We start from the raw sequence: 16,907 nt of genomic DNA on the forward strand, positions 1-16,907 counted from the left end.
CCCTCTTTCTCTGATTCAGAGAAAGGGAGCATTCACGTTGAAAGATGTAGGGAGGCATCTATACAGGCTTCATCCCTCTCCCCCGCCACACACCTAATTTAGAAATTAAGCACTGGTAGGGAAGAAAGGTTGCCAACTTTCCAACCAACCACTGCAGCTATGCCTCTAAACAGCAGCTGAATGTGCCAACATTAGCAGTTGATAATATTTATCTCCAGGCTTTAAAAGGTTTCAGATCCTGGTTGTTGCAGATAACACTTTGGCTAAAAGCACAAGAGCAGGCTGTGACCTCCCTCTGCTCCAGTCAGTTGGCAACTCAAGTAGGGAATCTCCAGATACACATCATAACAAGGTGGATATCAGATTACATGGCATCATTGTAGACCAAAGTCCAGGATTTTCAAAGCCCAGCTTGGACAAACAACAATTAATCAAACAAGACAGACACGAAAGAAGGAAGAGACACACCCAGCAGGTAGCCATGAACCAGCCATCCTGAATCTGGTTCCCTCCAGACATGTTGGACTGCAACTCCCATCATTTGAAGTTGGGATGTCTGCCATAAACTTTACAGGAGAACAATAGGATTCCGCACGCCATCTTATGTGTCCGCCGTAGCCTGGAGGGATACCAACAACTGAGATCGGCAACAAATCTTGCCACCTTAAGCTTTTGACACACATCCAAAAGCTCACAACAACCCTCTGGGAAGGAATCCGGAAAAGAATGAGTCATTCCCCTTTTTTGTTTTTTGTTTTTTAAATGCAAGGGAAATGGAGACAACAGAGGTACCGTGACCAGATCCATGCAAACACAAAGCTTCACCTGTTCGATTTCTGCCCGTAATGCAACCCTTAAAGGCACAGACCCTCTGTCTGCTATTTCAAGGGGGGGCAACAATAGGAAATGGTTCTTTGCACATTCTCAGAGGCACACTGTATTATGACATTTGTTTATTATTTATTACATATATTTATATTCCACCTTTCCTACAAGGAGCTTCAGGCAGCATACATGATTCCCTCCCCCCATTTTATCTTCATAACAACCTTGACAGGGAGGTTCCATTGAGAGGTAGTGACTGGCGTAAGGTCACCCAGTGAACTTCATAGCTGTAGAAAGACATGAACCCAGGTCTTTCCACTCCTAGTCCGATATGAACCACTGCACCCACACTGTCTCAATTCTTCCCACATTTCCGTCAGAGGAAAGGCCTTGTGTCAAAGGCAGCTTCTGGGGCTCAGAACAAGCCCTGACGGTTAAGGAAGGTCTGTGAGCCAACATTGCTAATACAAGCGGTGAACAGAAATGTCCTCAGTTCAGATGTCACCCTTGGTGTCAGGAGTGTTTCTGAGCGCAGGCAGGGAGTTGGATAGTAGTTCAGGTTCTGAAGGAGAACCGTCAGACATGGGGGAGGTGTTTTCCCAGGCTAGTCCAGACATGACTGGGCCGGCTTCTCCGGTAACAAACGTCCAGATGGCTGAGCGTGAGGGTCCCCCGCCCCGCCCCGCCCCGCCCCGCCCCGGTAAGAAGCAGTGAACAGGAGGAGGCAGGGTTTGGGGAAGATGACCTAATAGATCCTAGATGCAGACGCAGAGCAAAGAGAGAGAAGGCAGGGGTGGAACTTAGACGGTCTACCCCGTTGGCCTTGTGTGAAAAGCTGAGCTTAGAGGCCTCAAGAGAAGAGAGGGACTTCCCCCTATTAAGTTAGGCTAGCCAGACCGCCTCCCTCTTCAAATGGGCAGGCAACTCTCGTAAATCCCATTTGAATCCCCCGAAGGCATTCCTTTGTAAACGGAGAGGCTCTGAGAATTTGCATCTGTATGACTGGGTGAAGTAATGGATTAAAAGCTATAGACTGAAGCCTCTCAGTCTGTGTATGTTTGGGTGTTGAAGTAAAGTAGGGACTAAGGGAATCTTGACACTTGGCCACAAATTCATGCATTTTGGCCTCAGCATTCTTTTCAGCCTCAGCATTCTCATCTGTGGCATGGGGAGAACAATTCTTGCCTAGTTCATGGGGCTGGCATAACAAATACTGAGGTCATGTATAGGAATTTGGAATATTTTTAAAGGCTATACAAATGCTCATCATTATGGTTATACTAGCAATTACACCATTATAAGACAAAAGAGGTGTAATAGTGCATATGACAGGCAGGATATGGGCGTTGAGGGAGAGAGGGACATCTCTGAGAGGTGCATGCCATGTTGAACTGCCCCAGAGGGTCTGCCCAGGTGTTGACTTTTCTCCATAGGAGTGAATGGCAGCCACTCTTGTATCAGTGGGAGAAAGTAAAAGGGGTAGAGTCAGGGACAGGGTTGGGGAAGGGCCTAAAATTGCATGCTCCCCCCCTCTCTTGGGGATCTCTGGGGGTCTATGGCGGGTGTCAATTTCTGTCCCCTTTCAACTGGGAACAAAATCCTGAGTAAAGGGACATGCATATACACAATTAAAATGGTCTAATATTAGAAAGTGCAAACGTTAAAACATCGTTACAAAGCCATATGCATCACAAATTAAAACGGGAATGTATACAACCAAAATACTATAATGCTAAAATGTTGTAATAATGTAAAAAGACACATACAACAATGTATAACATTGTCTTAAAATCAGAGTATATAAACATTTCTTTAATTGGGCAACAGCCAAGTGTTAAATGTGAATTGATACCTGCCATTTACAACTCCTAGCAACCTGTCAGGATGAGATTTAAATATAAAAAAATAGTAGCCAGAGCAGCTGAAGGCTTTTGGAGTAAGCACTGCTCTCACACTGCACCCAAGGGATGCTCAGATGTATGTCCGGATGATCTGGTATGCTGTGGGAACCAGACACAGCAGCCCCGAACTGGCTCTACCAGCCACCTAGCCATCAAATCCCAGCCCCGGATGCTATTAATAAATGCAGATCCTTGGTTTCTGGGATTTTGACTGTATCCTAGCAACCAGGAATGTGATGACATCAGCAGCCAGGTGCAACTTGGAGCAAGGTGGATTTGATTCTGCAAAATTTGCTTGGAAAGGAAATCCTGTAGAAAAATTACCTAACAAGGAAGCAACCTTTTAAAAAGTCAGACAAGGCCTCCTGTGCCTTTTAACGCTTTACTGTCCGGCAAAAATGCAACAGGTAATGCAATATTCCATACTGTTTATTTGAAGATATCCATTCGCCACTTTTCTAGTAAAAGAACAGCTCAGAAATAAACAGGTGTGCAGTACAATCCTAGGCATGTTTACTCTTAAGTAAATCTCACTATTTTCAGTGGACCTTATTCATAGGTAAGAGCACATGGGAATGCAACCTACAGAAAACACACACAGCGGGCAATACATTCCTCAACCACTTCTAGGCAGAATGCACATTAAAAGCACTGGAGAGAAGAAAACAGTCTTCACAGAACAGTCACACCAGGCATGTTATACCCCAGAACCCCTTGCACTGAGTGAGGCTGAATTTGGCCACTCTCACTCACTATTTCTTCTGCCCAGGGTAAAAGGTCCCATTTTGCACAATTAAACAACCTGTGATTTGTTAAGCACAGGTTTGTGAGTGCATGGAAGCAAGCGACTACACTGGCTCCCAACCGCTTGCCCGCTTCTACTTTACTAAACAACCCAGGAATGCCCCTTTCGTGAGTTGTTCCCCTTAATGCCCGTTCCTTGAACTCTGGGTTACTGAGGGAGAAACAACCCAGAGTGTTACCCCATGGTTTGTTCTTGAGTTAAAACTCTGGGTTGTTTCTCCCTCAACAATCCAGAGTTCTGGATTCGGACATCAGGGAGAACCCAGGAATGGGGAGCCAGCATGGTTGCTCACTCTTGCATGCTCCGAAACAACCCATGGTTAACAACCCATGGTATGTTTAATTGTGCGGACCAGGTCAAAGAGACACAACTCTGTCCCAGAACTGTGACCTGGTTTGCACAACTGCTCGGAGGTTATCGTGTCGAGAGAAGGTATTCCATACCTGCAGTGTCATCACTGAGAAAGCCCTGCGCGCACGCACGCACACGCGCACACACACACACACACATTTCCCAAAAAGAATGAATCGAGCTCTGGCTGACCTCAAAGTTATGAAATTGCCCTCTGTTGGGAGGTTAATTTTAACATTTTTCAACAAGCTTTTCCAGAGGCTTTTCCAGATGAAAAGAAACAAATATGGTCAAAGCACCGGGAGATAATTGTACCACCACCAGCGCCAAATAAAAATAGATAACTTGGTTCTTTTTTTTTTTCCAAATGTACATTTGCCAGAAATACTTTCTCTCTTCTTTTTTGCTTGGTTTCACAACAAAATGGTCTCATGAGCAAGGAATTCCACCTAAACATTCTCCTGTCTCTACAGGGCAAAGAAAGGACCGAGGAAGGTTGCATGTACCACCGCTCCAGTATGTACCACTGCTGGCCTTGGTGCGAGGATTAGCGGGCAAAACTGTTAACTGAGGAGAGAGGGCGAGCGCTTTGCGCTCATTACGGACTATAGACATTCCCATGGCTGGCCTGTGCATGCACAATTCCCAGCATGGGGACTGCACAGAGGCCATGAGGATGAACTAATAACTAAGTAATTCAGTGTGAACGTGTGGGTTTTTCTCAGATTAGAAGTACCAACCTCGTGAACTTCTAATCTGAAGTACCTCGAGGGCAGCTGTACATCTACGGTTCAGTTTACCTACCCGCTTCTGAACCGTGCATTCGACTGCTTATTGTCTTCGTCCAGTGCTGCCACTGCCACATTCTGCATGTAAAATTCGGCTCCACCAAGACCGAAAAGAAGGGGAACAAAAGAATGAGGTGGAGGTGGGGAAGAGATTTAATATATTACTTGCGGCCCATGAAGTTGTTTGGCTTGGAAACCGCAACTGCTTATCAGAGAGAACAACATCGCTAGTGATAAGATGGGTAAGCTTGTAAAAAGGGAATGGGACATGCTTGCTGTCAGACCTCAAGGAAAATGTGATTTGTGGGACATTCCTACATTGAGATCTTGCCTCTTTGCATTGCAAAGCTGAAGGCGACTTGGGTGGGGGAAAAAACCCATACAGACTGGATGAGATTCTCTCTTTTACTGGACGAATTTGGTTCACTGCATGCAAGCCATGAGCAAGGAGGCAGCTGGGAATTTTGATGCATGGCAGCTGAATCAGGTCAAGCGGTTTTGTTTGTGTTGCTGGGGGCGGGGATCAGTTTGCTTGGAGATGAACCTCATAGCAGGGTCTCTGCACGAGTAACTGTTCTGGATTCATGGCCTTCCAATCACGTCTTGTGCAAAAACACAGAGGTGGGCTACATTGAGGGTGGATATTAAGCCTTCCATACTCTAAAGCAGCCTTCCTCAACCTAGTACCCTCAGGATGTCTTAGACTACAACTCCCAGCACCCTCAGCCAATATGGCCATTGGGAACTGTAGTCCAAGAATTTACAGGGCGCCAGATTGGGGAAAGATATAATATACACACACATACATGCATACATTGGATTCCTGCATTGAGCAGGGGGTTGGACTCGATGGCCTTGTAGGTCCCTTCCGGCCCTACTATTCTATGATTCTATACTCTCTCTGAGGCACTGAGGGGGAAAGACAGGCCAGAGCAAATGCACTACCACGGCTAAGATTTCTGAGGGAAAAAATGGGCAGGACAACAAGACAGGCCTGGGGGAATCCTGCTACTGATAAGATTTCTGAGGTAAAAAAGGGCAGGAAAACAAAAGGGGCCCCGGAGTCTCTGGTAAGATTTCTGAGGTAAAAAAAGGGGCAGGAAAACAAAAGGGGCCCCGGAGTCTCTGGTAAGATTTCTGAAGTAAAAAAAGGGCAAGAAACATTTCTGAGGTAATAAAAAAGGAGCAGGAAAACAACAGAGACCCAGAGACTCTGGTAAGATTTCTGAGGTTAAAAAAAGGGGGGAGCAAGAAAACAAAAGAGACCTGGGGGTCTCTGGTAAGATTTCTGAGGTTAAGAAAAAGGGCAGGAAAACAAAAGGGACCCCGGAGTCTCTGGTAAGATTTCTGAAGTAAAAAAAGGGCAAGAAACATTTCTGAGGTAAAAAAGGGCAAGAAACATTTCTGAGGTAAAAAAGGGCAAGAAACATTTCTGAGGTAAAAAAGGGCAAGAAACATTTCTGAGGTAAAAAAAGGGCAAGAAACATTTCTGAGGTAAAAAAAAAAAAAAGGAGCAGGAAAACAAAAGAGACCTAGAAACTCTGGTAATATTTCTGAGGTAAAAAAAGGGCAGGAAAACAAAAGAGATCCAGGAGTCTCTGGTAAGATTTCTGAAGTAAAAAAAGGGCAAGAAACATTTCTGAGGTAAAAAAAGGGCAAGAAACATTTCTGAGGTAAAAAAAAAAAGGGGGGGCAGGAAAACAAAAGGGACCCAGGAGTCTCTGGTAAGATTTCTGAAGTAAAAAAAGGGCAAGAAACATTTCTGAGGTAAAAAAAAGGGGCAGGAAAATAAAAGGGACCCAGGAGTCTCTGGTAAGATTTCTGAAGTAAAAAAAGGGCAAGAAACATTTCTGAGGTAAAAAAAAGGGGCAGGAAAACAAAAGGGACCCAGGAGTCTCTGGTAAGATTTCTGAAGTAAAAAAAGGGCAAGAAACATTTCTGAGGTAAAAAAAAGGGGCAGGAAAACAAAAGGGACCCAGGAGTCTCTGGTAAGATTTCTGAAGTAAAAAAAGGGCAAGAAACATTTCTGAGGTAAAAAAAAAAAGGGGGCAGGAAAACAAAAGGGACCCAGGAGTCTCTGGTAAGATTTCTGAAGTAAAAAAAGGGCAAGAAACATTTCTGAGGTTAAAAAAAAGGGGCAGGAAAACAAAAGGGACCCAGGAGTCTCTGGTAAGATTTCTGAAGTAAAAAAAGGGCAAGAAACATTTCTGAGGTAAAAAAAAGGGGCAGGAAAACAAAAGGGACCCAGGAGTCTCTGGTAAGATTTCTGAAGTAAAAAAAGGGCAAGAAACATTTCTGAGGTAAAAAAAAAGGGGCAGGAAAACAAAAGGGACCCAGGAGTCTCTGGTAAGATTTCTGAAGTAAAAAAAGGGCAAGAAACATTTCTGAGGTAAAAAAAAAGGGGGGGCAGGAAAACAAAAGGGACCCAGGAGTCTCTGGTAAGATTTCTGAAGTAAAAAAAGGGCAAGAAACATTTCTGAGGTTAAAAAAAAGGGGCAGGAAAACAAAAGAGACCCAGAGACTCTGGTAAGATTTCTGAGGTAAAAAAGGGCGGGGGACAGGAGAGGCCCCAGTGAATCCTTTGTGGGTATTAGTTACAGCACCTTCCCAGCTTTCTTATTATGTATTATTTTTAATATTTGTATACTGCCTTTCCACAGAAGTCACTAAAGCGGTGTACAACAAATCAAACTAAAACAGTACCACAAAAACGTAACAATCAGCAATAAAACCACACAAAAATATTAAAGGTGCAGTCTTATGCATATTTAGACAGAAAAAAATCCTACAACTCCCGGCCTCTATCCTAGCTCCCACCAACTATCATCTTCCTCATACGCACATTTATGCAGATCTAATCTGTTATCAACAAAATTTGTTTAAATCAGTCAATAGCCATAGCAAAGCAATGGCTCCGATTTTAACTTAGGCTTCTTTTCTTTTTTTAAAGTGAGGTATCAGTCGTTTGGGGGTCTCTGTCTAGCAGCTGCAGGCATGAACTCATAAAGTAGAGCTTTGCTGCATTTCTCTACCAGCAAAAGCTTCCCCGTTGGATTTCTGCCTGGCAGTACAGGTGTTTAAGGCAGGAGAGCCCTGCAAAAGGGGCGTGGGGAGCCCTAGCTCAGGGCTGTGAAGAAGCAGGCTAGGAGGCGTGGAAGAGACTGCAGCTCATATGACATGCAGCTGCGTCAAGGACCTGTAATTGCATCATTTTCTCAATTTGTAGCCACAGATCTTATCAGGGTGACACGGCCGGGCCCAGATTTAAGCCATGTTGCAACCTACTTCCATTATCTAATTAGAAACAATTCTGAAACAAAACATGACATATAATGTGCGTGCTTGTGCGTGTATATTAAACAAAGAGCCTGAAGATGGCGAACACCATCTTAACAGAGGCATTCCTTCCTGTATGGGAGATAAAGGGGATGCCTCTTTTAAAACGGTGCTTGCCATATGCACGGAATAAACAAATAGCTGAGCCCCCCTCTCCCAACCTGGTGTCTTCCAGATGTTTTGGGCTTCAAGTCCCATCAGCCCCAGCAGCATGGCCAATGGTCAGGAATGCTGGGAGCTGTACTCTAAAACATCAGGAGGGCACCAGGTTGGGGGAAGCTGAGCTAAGCTAACAGAAGAACTACTCTGCCGAATCCGACCAAAAAGGTCCATCTCGTCCAGCATCCAGTTTCCCACAGTAGCCAGCCAGATGCCTCGGGGCAGCCCACAAGCAGGGCAATTGCCCTCTCTGACTGTCCACCCCCCAGGGATCTGGAGTCCCCCAGTACACTGCCTCCGTAAGTGGCAGTTTGGTTTAGCTGTCGTGGCCAATAAAGCGCCATTGACAGTTTCAGCAGTCATAAAGCTGTCCGATCCCCTTTTAAAGCCGTCTAGGTCAGAAGCCCTTACAGACCCTTGTGGGAGTGAATGCCACGAATTAATCCTGCACTGCGTGAAGACGCGCTCCCTTTTGGCTACCGCCAGTTGGAGAGTGACCCGATGGGAGGGTCCTAGCGCTAACAGCGAGAAAGCATTGCATAGCCATTCCCTCTTTCCATAATTAACAGATCTTCCAGAGGGAAAAAGGACAAGTGGTGGGAAAACAGTGGCGGCTATGAATGGAAGATGTCATTGCCTGCCCGGCCCCCATCAAATTCCAGGGTGATGGCACAATAAATCTCGTCTGGAAGCACCCTAAGACCACTCCTTATCAACTTCCTCCACTCCATGCCTAATTTTATTAACCTCTATCATCCCTGCCCCCACTCCACTCCCCTTTTCTCTAAACTAAAATGCCCCAGACATCGCAACCGTCCTGCAGAGGGGAGGTGCTCCAGCCCATTGACCATTCTGGTTGCTCTTTTCTGTGCCTTTCCCATCGCTACGATATCCTTTTTGAGATACAGCGACCAGCACGGTTAGTTAGCACACAGTATTCGGAGCGCAGCCGCATCACAGATGCGTATACGGGGGCATGGCGACCGTGGCAGTTTTATTTGCAGTCCCCTTCCTAATGGTTGTTCATGTGGAATTGGGAGGATAACGGCTGCTAGCTTAAAACAACTCTACGATGGTGGGTGGAATCTCCAAGGATTGGCAAATGCCAGGCCAGTGAGAGTGAAGGCTAATTCAGCCGTAAGATCCAGCTGCCAGAACAACAGAGGCACACTGCAGGGGAAAGTACCTCTCTTGCCACAGCAGACGCAATAGCAGAGGCTGATGGGAGTGGCAGGCCAAATCCCTCTGCTTTAAAGGTTCCAGGCCTTGGTGTGGCCACGGATCCTCCTTTACATTGGACAGTCCTCTATTTGAACAGCTGTCCTTGTCCAATTCAAGTTTGAAGATAAGGAACCGTTAAGAACAACTGCTCATCCAGAGCTGGCACTGCAATTGCAGACTGACCAGGCAGGCATTCAGGTCACCCGGTCACAGTCTTCCACACGATGGTGAAATGATGCATTGTATTTCTATTTAAATTATAATAAGTATTTCTAAACTTGCATCTATGCAACTTTTAGGAAAATTGCTACCCTCTTTTGCCCTATTTTTGGGTGATGCAATTCCTCTTTTTTTGCCAGTTCATACACGGCCACCCTAGACAAGCGCCAGGGCACAGGTAGGTTATAAAAGCTTGTTTGCAGGGTGACCAGCTTCCCAGGTTTGCGAAAATGTAGGCCATGAGAGTAGGAGTCACTTTTGGGGTGTGGTGAAAGCCCGCTCCCATGTGCTCAGCCTAGTTCTCTAGCCCAATTCACCTTTCTCTTGGATTAAGCAACACAAAAGCTGAATTACCTTCAGCCTCCTTCCCCGCTAAGAGTGATATGATAACTGTGCCAGAATGCATAACCTTTTTGTTGGCCTATGATAAAATTACATATCGCAAATAAAGGATTTCAGTGGCCTTGAGAACTCTTGGCTAAGCCAGCAACCGCCCCATTGGAGCAAAAACGAGTCTCGCATTGAGAATATCCTGGAATACTCCCAATAGTTCCTCTTGATAAGACTCCAGCTGGCTTGGGTTGAGAAACGGTTCAATAGATATGAAAGTTAGCAGTGTGATCTTGTGCAGGTTCACTCAGCATTAAGTCCCACTGTGTTCAATGGGATTTAGTCCCCTGTAAGTCTGTTTAGAATTGCAGCCTAAATCTCTGAACGGGGTGGATGGATGCATCCTGTCTCTTAACGAGTGATGTAGAGGTAAATTCTGAAATGCAGACGCTCATCATGATAGTATCTATAGCCACGCCTTCCCCAGGAGAGTCCAAAAATGCTGGCTGAGCTGAGTTGATTCATAGAGACAAACCAGTTCTAGCCTGCCTTTTGTAAAGCCGGTGGGTCTTCATTCTGCATTCATGACCAAGCCACTGCAAAATAATTTGCATTACAACAGGATGGCTCACAAAAATATACTGTTGCTGGGAATATCCATTTCCTCCCAGCTGCAAGGAGGATTGCAGCTAAGCTCAAAGGGAACAGAAAACTGTGGTGGCGGCAGATGACGTCATTTCAAGTTCTGGCTTTATGACATCACTGCTAATACGCATGCATATCCATGCACATGCATGACCACTAAAGCTCCATGCAGTGTGCAGCCTGCTGTTTCATGGCTTCCAGCTACTGAGACTAATAACCCATTGTAGGAGAGCTTTTCTAGTCTGTCTTCAACCCCCAAATTGCACAGCCTGCCTCTCATCCACCTTCAAATCAGCAAGGTCACTATATCATCTTTCTTCTGACTGTGCCCTGGGACAATCTGAAATTAGTGTAGGAGACAGGTCATGCATGTCTTAAATAAAGAAAAATACACCTATCCAAGGATTCTGTAACACAAAGTAGTTCCAAGATTTGCGGGGGTAGGAGGAGGGAGGAAAGAGAAAATACAGTCAACAAGGCCCAATGAATATAGGACTTTTATTTTAAAAATCAATGTTCAAGTTTTTATTTATTTAATAAAAGGAAAATAAATCTGGAGGGAAATCAAAAGTTACAAATAATAAAAACCAACCCAGATCATATTAGCAGCCATTTAAAACTGTACAAATCCATTGTGGTAGGATATTTGCACAATCACCATTAAACATTCCACTTTGATCAGTTTTCCTCCCTCCCCAATATACATTTCTAAATTACTGCATTACTGTAAAAAATAAAATAAATGAAATGAAGTACAGCTTCAAAGGTCTCAGTGTAAAAACTGCACCACAGGTTTTGCCCCCAGCAAATTGAATGGGGTAGGTGGGCATCCCACATATAAACTCTGCTTATTTTCAAAACATCCATTTTTGCAAGATGCGGTCTGACAGGTGGTCATCCATTTTGCCTGCCCCCGTGGATGCAGTGGTGTCTGCTACTCCTAAAAGCTTGACCACTATTTAGAAATTTTCTGAATGAGTTGGTTTGGAGGTTTGCATACCCAGAATCCCACAGTACAGTGTGGTGGTATTATTTTGTTATTGCGATCATAGTCTGTGTGCAATTTGGTTGCCTGAAGGAGGGTCCAGAGATGCAACGAGCTTTGGAGCCACTGTATTTTTGCCATCTTCAAATCTGAACATGGCGGCCAGCGGCCTCTGGTCCTATTTAGATGATTCAGTTCAATACTAGTCTGAATCATTTTTATACAAACCGGCCCCCGAGGGACACAAACGGAAACTGATCTAATGCCCATGATCAACGAACTAATTTGTCTGAAGGAACATCCTCCATTTCAGCCATATGCTCGGTCAAAAATCTATGATGCAATGGCCAAGTTTGAGAATGTAGGTTGGTTTCCAGCCAGTGTTTTCCCAGCGTGCTTTGTTCTGGTTGTTGTCACGTATCAGAAAATCGAGTGGAACCCAACCACCGGTTCACGTCTCAAGCACAACAACCACTACAGCCAACGCTTGTATGGCAAGCTTGCAACCCAGCAACAGCCATGTACGGTGGCCCACCAGGAATTCTCTAAACTTCCTGGTTTGGCCAAGAGCACTGATGGTACAGTCCACTGAGTGTTGGATTTTGTGGGCCGACTAATTCCACTGAATTCCCAATGCATGGCATCTTCCAACCTCAAAGTCTCACTTGGGTGGGTTGGGGTGGGGAAAATGCCTGAAGCATTTTGAGGGGAATCGGTACCCTAAAAACATGTCACACTCAGGCAGGAAGTGTAATCATGACCCAGTTGTCCAGCAGCCTCTTTCTTTTTTGCAGCCACCAAAGCCAGAAACAAAAAAACAAAAGCCCTCTCCTAGACTTGGTATACTTGGCAGACTTCTTTCAGTGTTGATGGAAACAGGAAATCACCTCCAAGCTATCGCCAACAAAAGCTTGGATAAGACAGGACCACCCAAGATTGCTTGCTCTGGGAAGCCGGATGCCATCTTGGAATCACTGTCCCTGCCACCAACAGAAGGAAAACTTGCCATTCTCAGCACAGCCTCCAGGCTGCCTTGTCACTGGCCTGGATTTAAAACCAGGGTTAGACTTTGAGGATTATTGGGCTTATAGTTCCCTCACCCCATAACTCCCATCCCAGCCACCCTCCTAAACTTCCTGCAGCTCTTCCTAGAAGTATCGTCCCGTATCCAAACACTACCCAGCTGAATTTGCCAGCTGCCTGTCCCATGCAAAACAAGTCAAGTGGGCAGGTGGGACTTCACCTCACAGCAGTTCCCATAGGATTTGCTCCCCGCTCCCCAAGTGTTCTACCAGGCTGGGCCCTAGGATCATCTCCGGCAATGTCCACCTGACCTCAGTGGTTGACCGCACAGCCTTCAAGGTGGCCTAGTTGAGGTAAAAAACAGCTATCCAACCAGGAACCAGCACACAAGTCTTTTATTTCTTTTCTTTAAAATCTTGTTTATTGCCATCATGAGACTGGTCGTGCAACGCCACATTTTGAGTACGTGGCAAGACAGCATTCTTCCCTTCATGTGAACCAAGGTGTAGATACAAGTGTCAAGATGTAGATGCATGTTGTGTCAACGATGGTGCGATTTTAGCACAGTCCACACAGTCTGTCTCCTGATGAGAAAAGTATGTCGAAGGAGCTCCTCCTCTTAGTCAGCACTAAGGCACTTGGTGCAAGGCCTGGAAAGGTGAAACAGGGATACCTGAAGCGGGTACTGTTAAGGAAAATGGGGGAAAGCAGCCCTTGCAAGGATTCGATAACACAACTGTATTCCGTTGAGTAGCACGGCTGCACGCACCACTGCCCAGACTTGCGTAAAACTGGGATTTACCAAGGGGAAGTCGACATAACGCAAGGTCAACAAGGAGGTGTCCTTGGGGTGATGTTCATGTTACTCCTACGCTACCTCAGCTGAAGATGCAACATGGAGGAGTGACTGGAAAAGCAGACAAGAAAGGCACAAACTTCTAGAAACATGGCCATGTTCATACATGAGGTTGAGAAACGCCTTCGGCAGAGCCACTTCAGGGCACTCTGCCAGAAGCCTCCCCCAAACTGAACGTCGGACTACTCAATAAGGCTATGCATCCTTGGTCATTTGGCAGCCACTATGCGAAGCAAGGTTTGCTGAAGCGATGATGGAAGAGTGCCGAGAAATAGCTCTGATGCAGCTTCTTGGATTCCTTCCTTCCCTGGTTCTGTGGATTGTCTTAGCTACACACATCTATTCCCTCTGTGACAGGTTTCTAGACAAGGAAATGGCAGGCGGGAGAACTCCTGATCCACTGGCATCGGTGTGCTTGGAGCAGGGCAGGTGCTCACAGTCTGATAGGTGCTGCTTACCAGGTGGCACCTGGAAGAATTGTAGGCAAGCAAAGGATTTGAAGAAAAGGACTTCAGAACCATTTGTCCCCAATAATGCTGCGATGACCTCACCCCGAGCCTCACTTTGCTGTTGCTTTAGGAATCAGAAGTGGGGAGGAAAATCCCACAATGAACGTAGCAGCTTCTGTGGCACCATTAGAAGATGTGCATATTCCAGATGATGACTAAGCCATTACTGAAAACAAGGTTATTATGGCAACGCAATGCTAGTTCCTGCCAGTCTGTGTAAACACTTTCTTCCTTTCATTCTGTACGGCAGTCTTCCTCAATCTGGCACCTTCCAGATGTTTTGAACTACAACCTCCCATTAGCCCCAGTCAGCATGGCCAATGACCGGGATTGATAGGGGCTGTAGTCCAATATTATCTGCAGGGCACCAGGTTGGCAGAAGGCTGCTGTAGGGTCTCCATCCCAAATGCAGATCCCAGGATGTCTTAGAAAAGAAGGGCAAGGAATGTTCTCCACTGATAAAATTCTTGCAATAAAGACAGGATCCTCTCCCTGCAAAACAGAATTGACTGCCATTTATTTATTTATTTTGTAAGTTTGTCGTCGGACATCAGGCTTCTGAGAAAGGGGATGGTTTCACTGGCGGCTAGTTGTGCGGGATGGCTGAGATCAAAAACTAACACGGTAGAACAAGCCAGTCATAGTACAAGCTGCTCTCCAGCATGAGTTGGATGAAAACCCTACCTACCAACTTCCTGTAGTCGTCTAACTGAAAGGGAGCTTCTGCTTAACATTGGTCACCCTGGTTCCAATTCTTGCTTGTTTAACCTTTGTGCAAAGGTCAGGAGGGGGAAGACGATTAAGCAGACCACTTTGATGCAAGAGCCTGAGACTTCACCCGAGCAGAGGGCAAGTGGGGCGCTGGTAGTCTCCCATCCTGAACAGAACCTCACTTACAAAAAAATACCTTTGCTCTAGGAAGATGGTTAGAAAATGCATTCGTTGGGATGAACAGCATCTCTGAGGAGGTGATCAGGAAACCTAGTAAAAGCAGGACATTCGTACGAGAGAAGCAGGAATCAGTTTAGAGAGTCTTAAAAAGAAATATGAGCCAAATCACCAAAATAATGTTTCCAGACAGGGAAGCCACGTACAGTCTCTTCCATACTAGGTACTGGATGAATTAAAGATCCATCAGCACAGACAAGGATGCAACAATCAGTAGGATTATTAGGGGCACCTAGGAAGCCATCTCCTTGACACCCATGACATGCATGTACCAGATAGGGAGGGCTCCAGCTGCCCTCCCAAAACACATTCCCCCATCTCCTCAGATGACTCTGTAACATTATTGCACATCAATTTCAGTACACATGCAGATTGACATACGTAGATATACAGGCCCTATATACACACACACACAGGAAAAAATAAAATTTGTTTTTAAAAAATAGACAGAAAAGATTCTGTTTCTTAATCATTCACCAATGCCCTGAGAACTGGATCAAGATGTATATATGGGTGTGCGCACATGTGTGTGGGGTGGGGAGGTTAAATATAATTTTGTTTCTATTTTACATTCTCCCTCTCCCCAACCCTGCTCCCACTGCCCCTTAGCAAGCAAAAATAAAATCTTCCCCTCCCATTGAGAAAGAGGTCTACAGGCACATGACGTCAGGATGGCCCCGGCCTCATTCATCTTCTGGCTGCTTGCTGGAAATTTCCAGAGGCAATGGCTCTTTTTGCGGGATTTCAAGATGTCCGTTTGAGAGCTTCACAAGGCCCACACAGGGCTCCTTCTCCCCTGCCACCAGGTGCAGCTGGATGCTGCTAGCAGGAGCTTGCCTGGAGGTTCCCTTCCGTCAGAAGCGACGCGATGGAGGAGGGGCCATAGGCACTGTCAAATTCCTCATCTGAGCTCAAGTGGTCGTCCTTCAGAGATGACTCAGCCGTGGACCGGGCTGCCTTGCGCCTAGGTCAGAAGGAAAAGATGGCGAGTGACAAATTTGCGTTGTCGGGGGGGGGGAGGGGTGTTGCACCTCAGGCCCGCAGGCCAAATCCGGCCCTCCAGAGTTCCCCAGATGGCCAAACCCACTTACTTGGCCCCACTTGCTTGGCCCAGAATGTCAATCGTTTGATGGTTTCCCCGATTTCGCACGTTTTCCTTCCTATTCTAAAAGTTTGAAATGCCTCTCCTAAAGGCTTAGTTACGGACAGTAAGAGCTTTAAACTACAATATGCTGGTATTTTGGCCATTTTTGGTATTTTGACCCTGCCCCACCACTGGAATGCAGCCCGCAAGGGCTTCTCTGAAATTGAATTCAGCCCACAGGCTGCAAGAGGTTGAACATCCTTAGCTGAAGGATAGGGGGTGAGTGGAAAGTCAAGCACCTTCCCTGTGCTAGAAACCGAAACAGACCGACTGCTTCCCAGTTTTAACACAGGGCTCGGCAACCTGGTACCCTCCAGATGTTTTGGACTACAGTGTCCAGAATCCTTGATCATTGGCCATGCTGGCTGGGGCTTATAGGGGTTACTATCCAAAATATCTGGAGGGCACCAGGCTGGGAGAGCTGCCTTGAGGGATGGGCAACCTGGTACCCTCCAGATGTTTTGGACTGCACCTCCTATAGGCCCAAACCAGCTTGGTTGTGGTGGATCATACTACTGGTCCATCTGGCCCAACATCCTGTTTCCAACAGTGGCCAGCCCCAATGCCTTCGGCAGCTCACAAACTGGGCATCCAGACTGCCCTCAAGCCAAGTTTTTTTTTTTTGTGTAGATGTCTAAAGCAGCCTTTCCCAAACTCTGTGTCCTCTAGTCAGGGATAGGCAATCCAGATGCCTTCCACATGTTTTGGATATCCCATCGGCCTCAGCCAGCGTGGTCATAGGTAAGATATTGTGGGAGTAGCACTCCAAAACATCTGGAGGTTGAATGCCACTGCTCTAGATGTGATTGGACTATAACTTCCATCAGCCCCAGCCGGTACGACTAATGGTCAGGAGTGATGA

The 16,907-nt window shown here is 46.1% G+C and overlaps 1 protein-coding gene across 3 annotated transcripts in view; it reads right to left on the minus strand.

The window, feature by feature from the left end:
* Nucleotides 1-11,058: 11,058 nt before the first annotated feature.
* Nucleotides 11,059-16,907, minus strand: part of CGN (cingulin) — a 91,397-nt gene continuing 85,548 nt past the window's right edge. For all 3 annotated transcript variants that reach the window (XM_084823500.1, XM_084823501.1, XM_084823499.1), the window contains one exon: nt 11,059-15,865. In XM_084823500.1, the coding sequence (XP_084679626.1) occupies nt 15,724-15,865 (142 nt within the window). In that variant the 3' untranslated portion in view covers nt 11,059-15,723. The remainder of the gene's footprint in view (nt 15,866-16,907) is intronic.

Source organism: Heloderma suspectum, chromosome 17 (genome assembly GCF_057233095.1).
Source record: "Heloderma suspectum isolate Gila_16-S chromosome 17, 16-S_ref, whole genome shotgun sequence".
Taxonomy (NCBI): Eukaryota; Metazoa; Chordata; class Lepidosauria; order Squamata; family Helodermatidae; genus Heloderma; species Heloderma suspectum.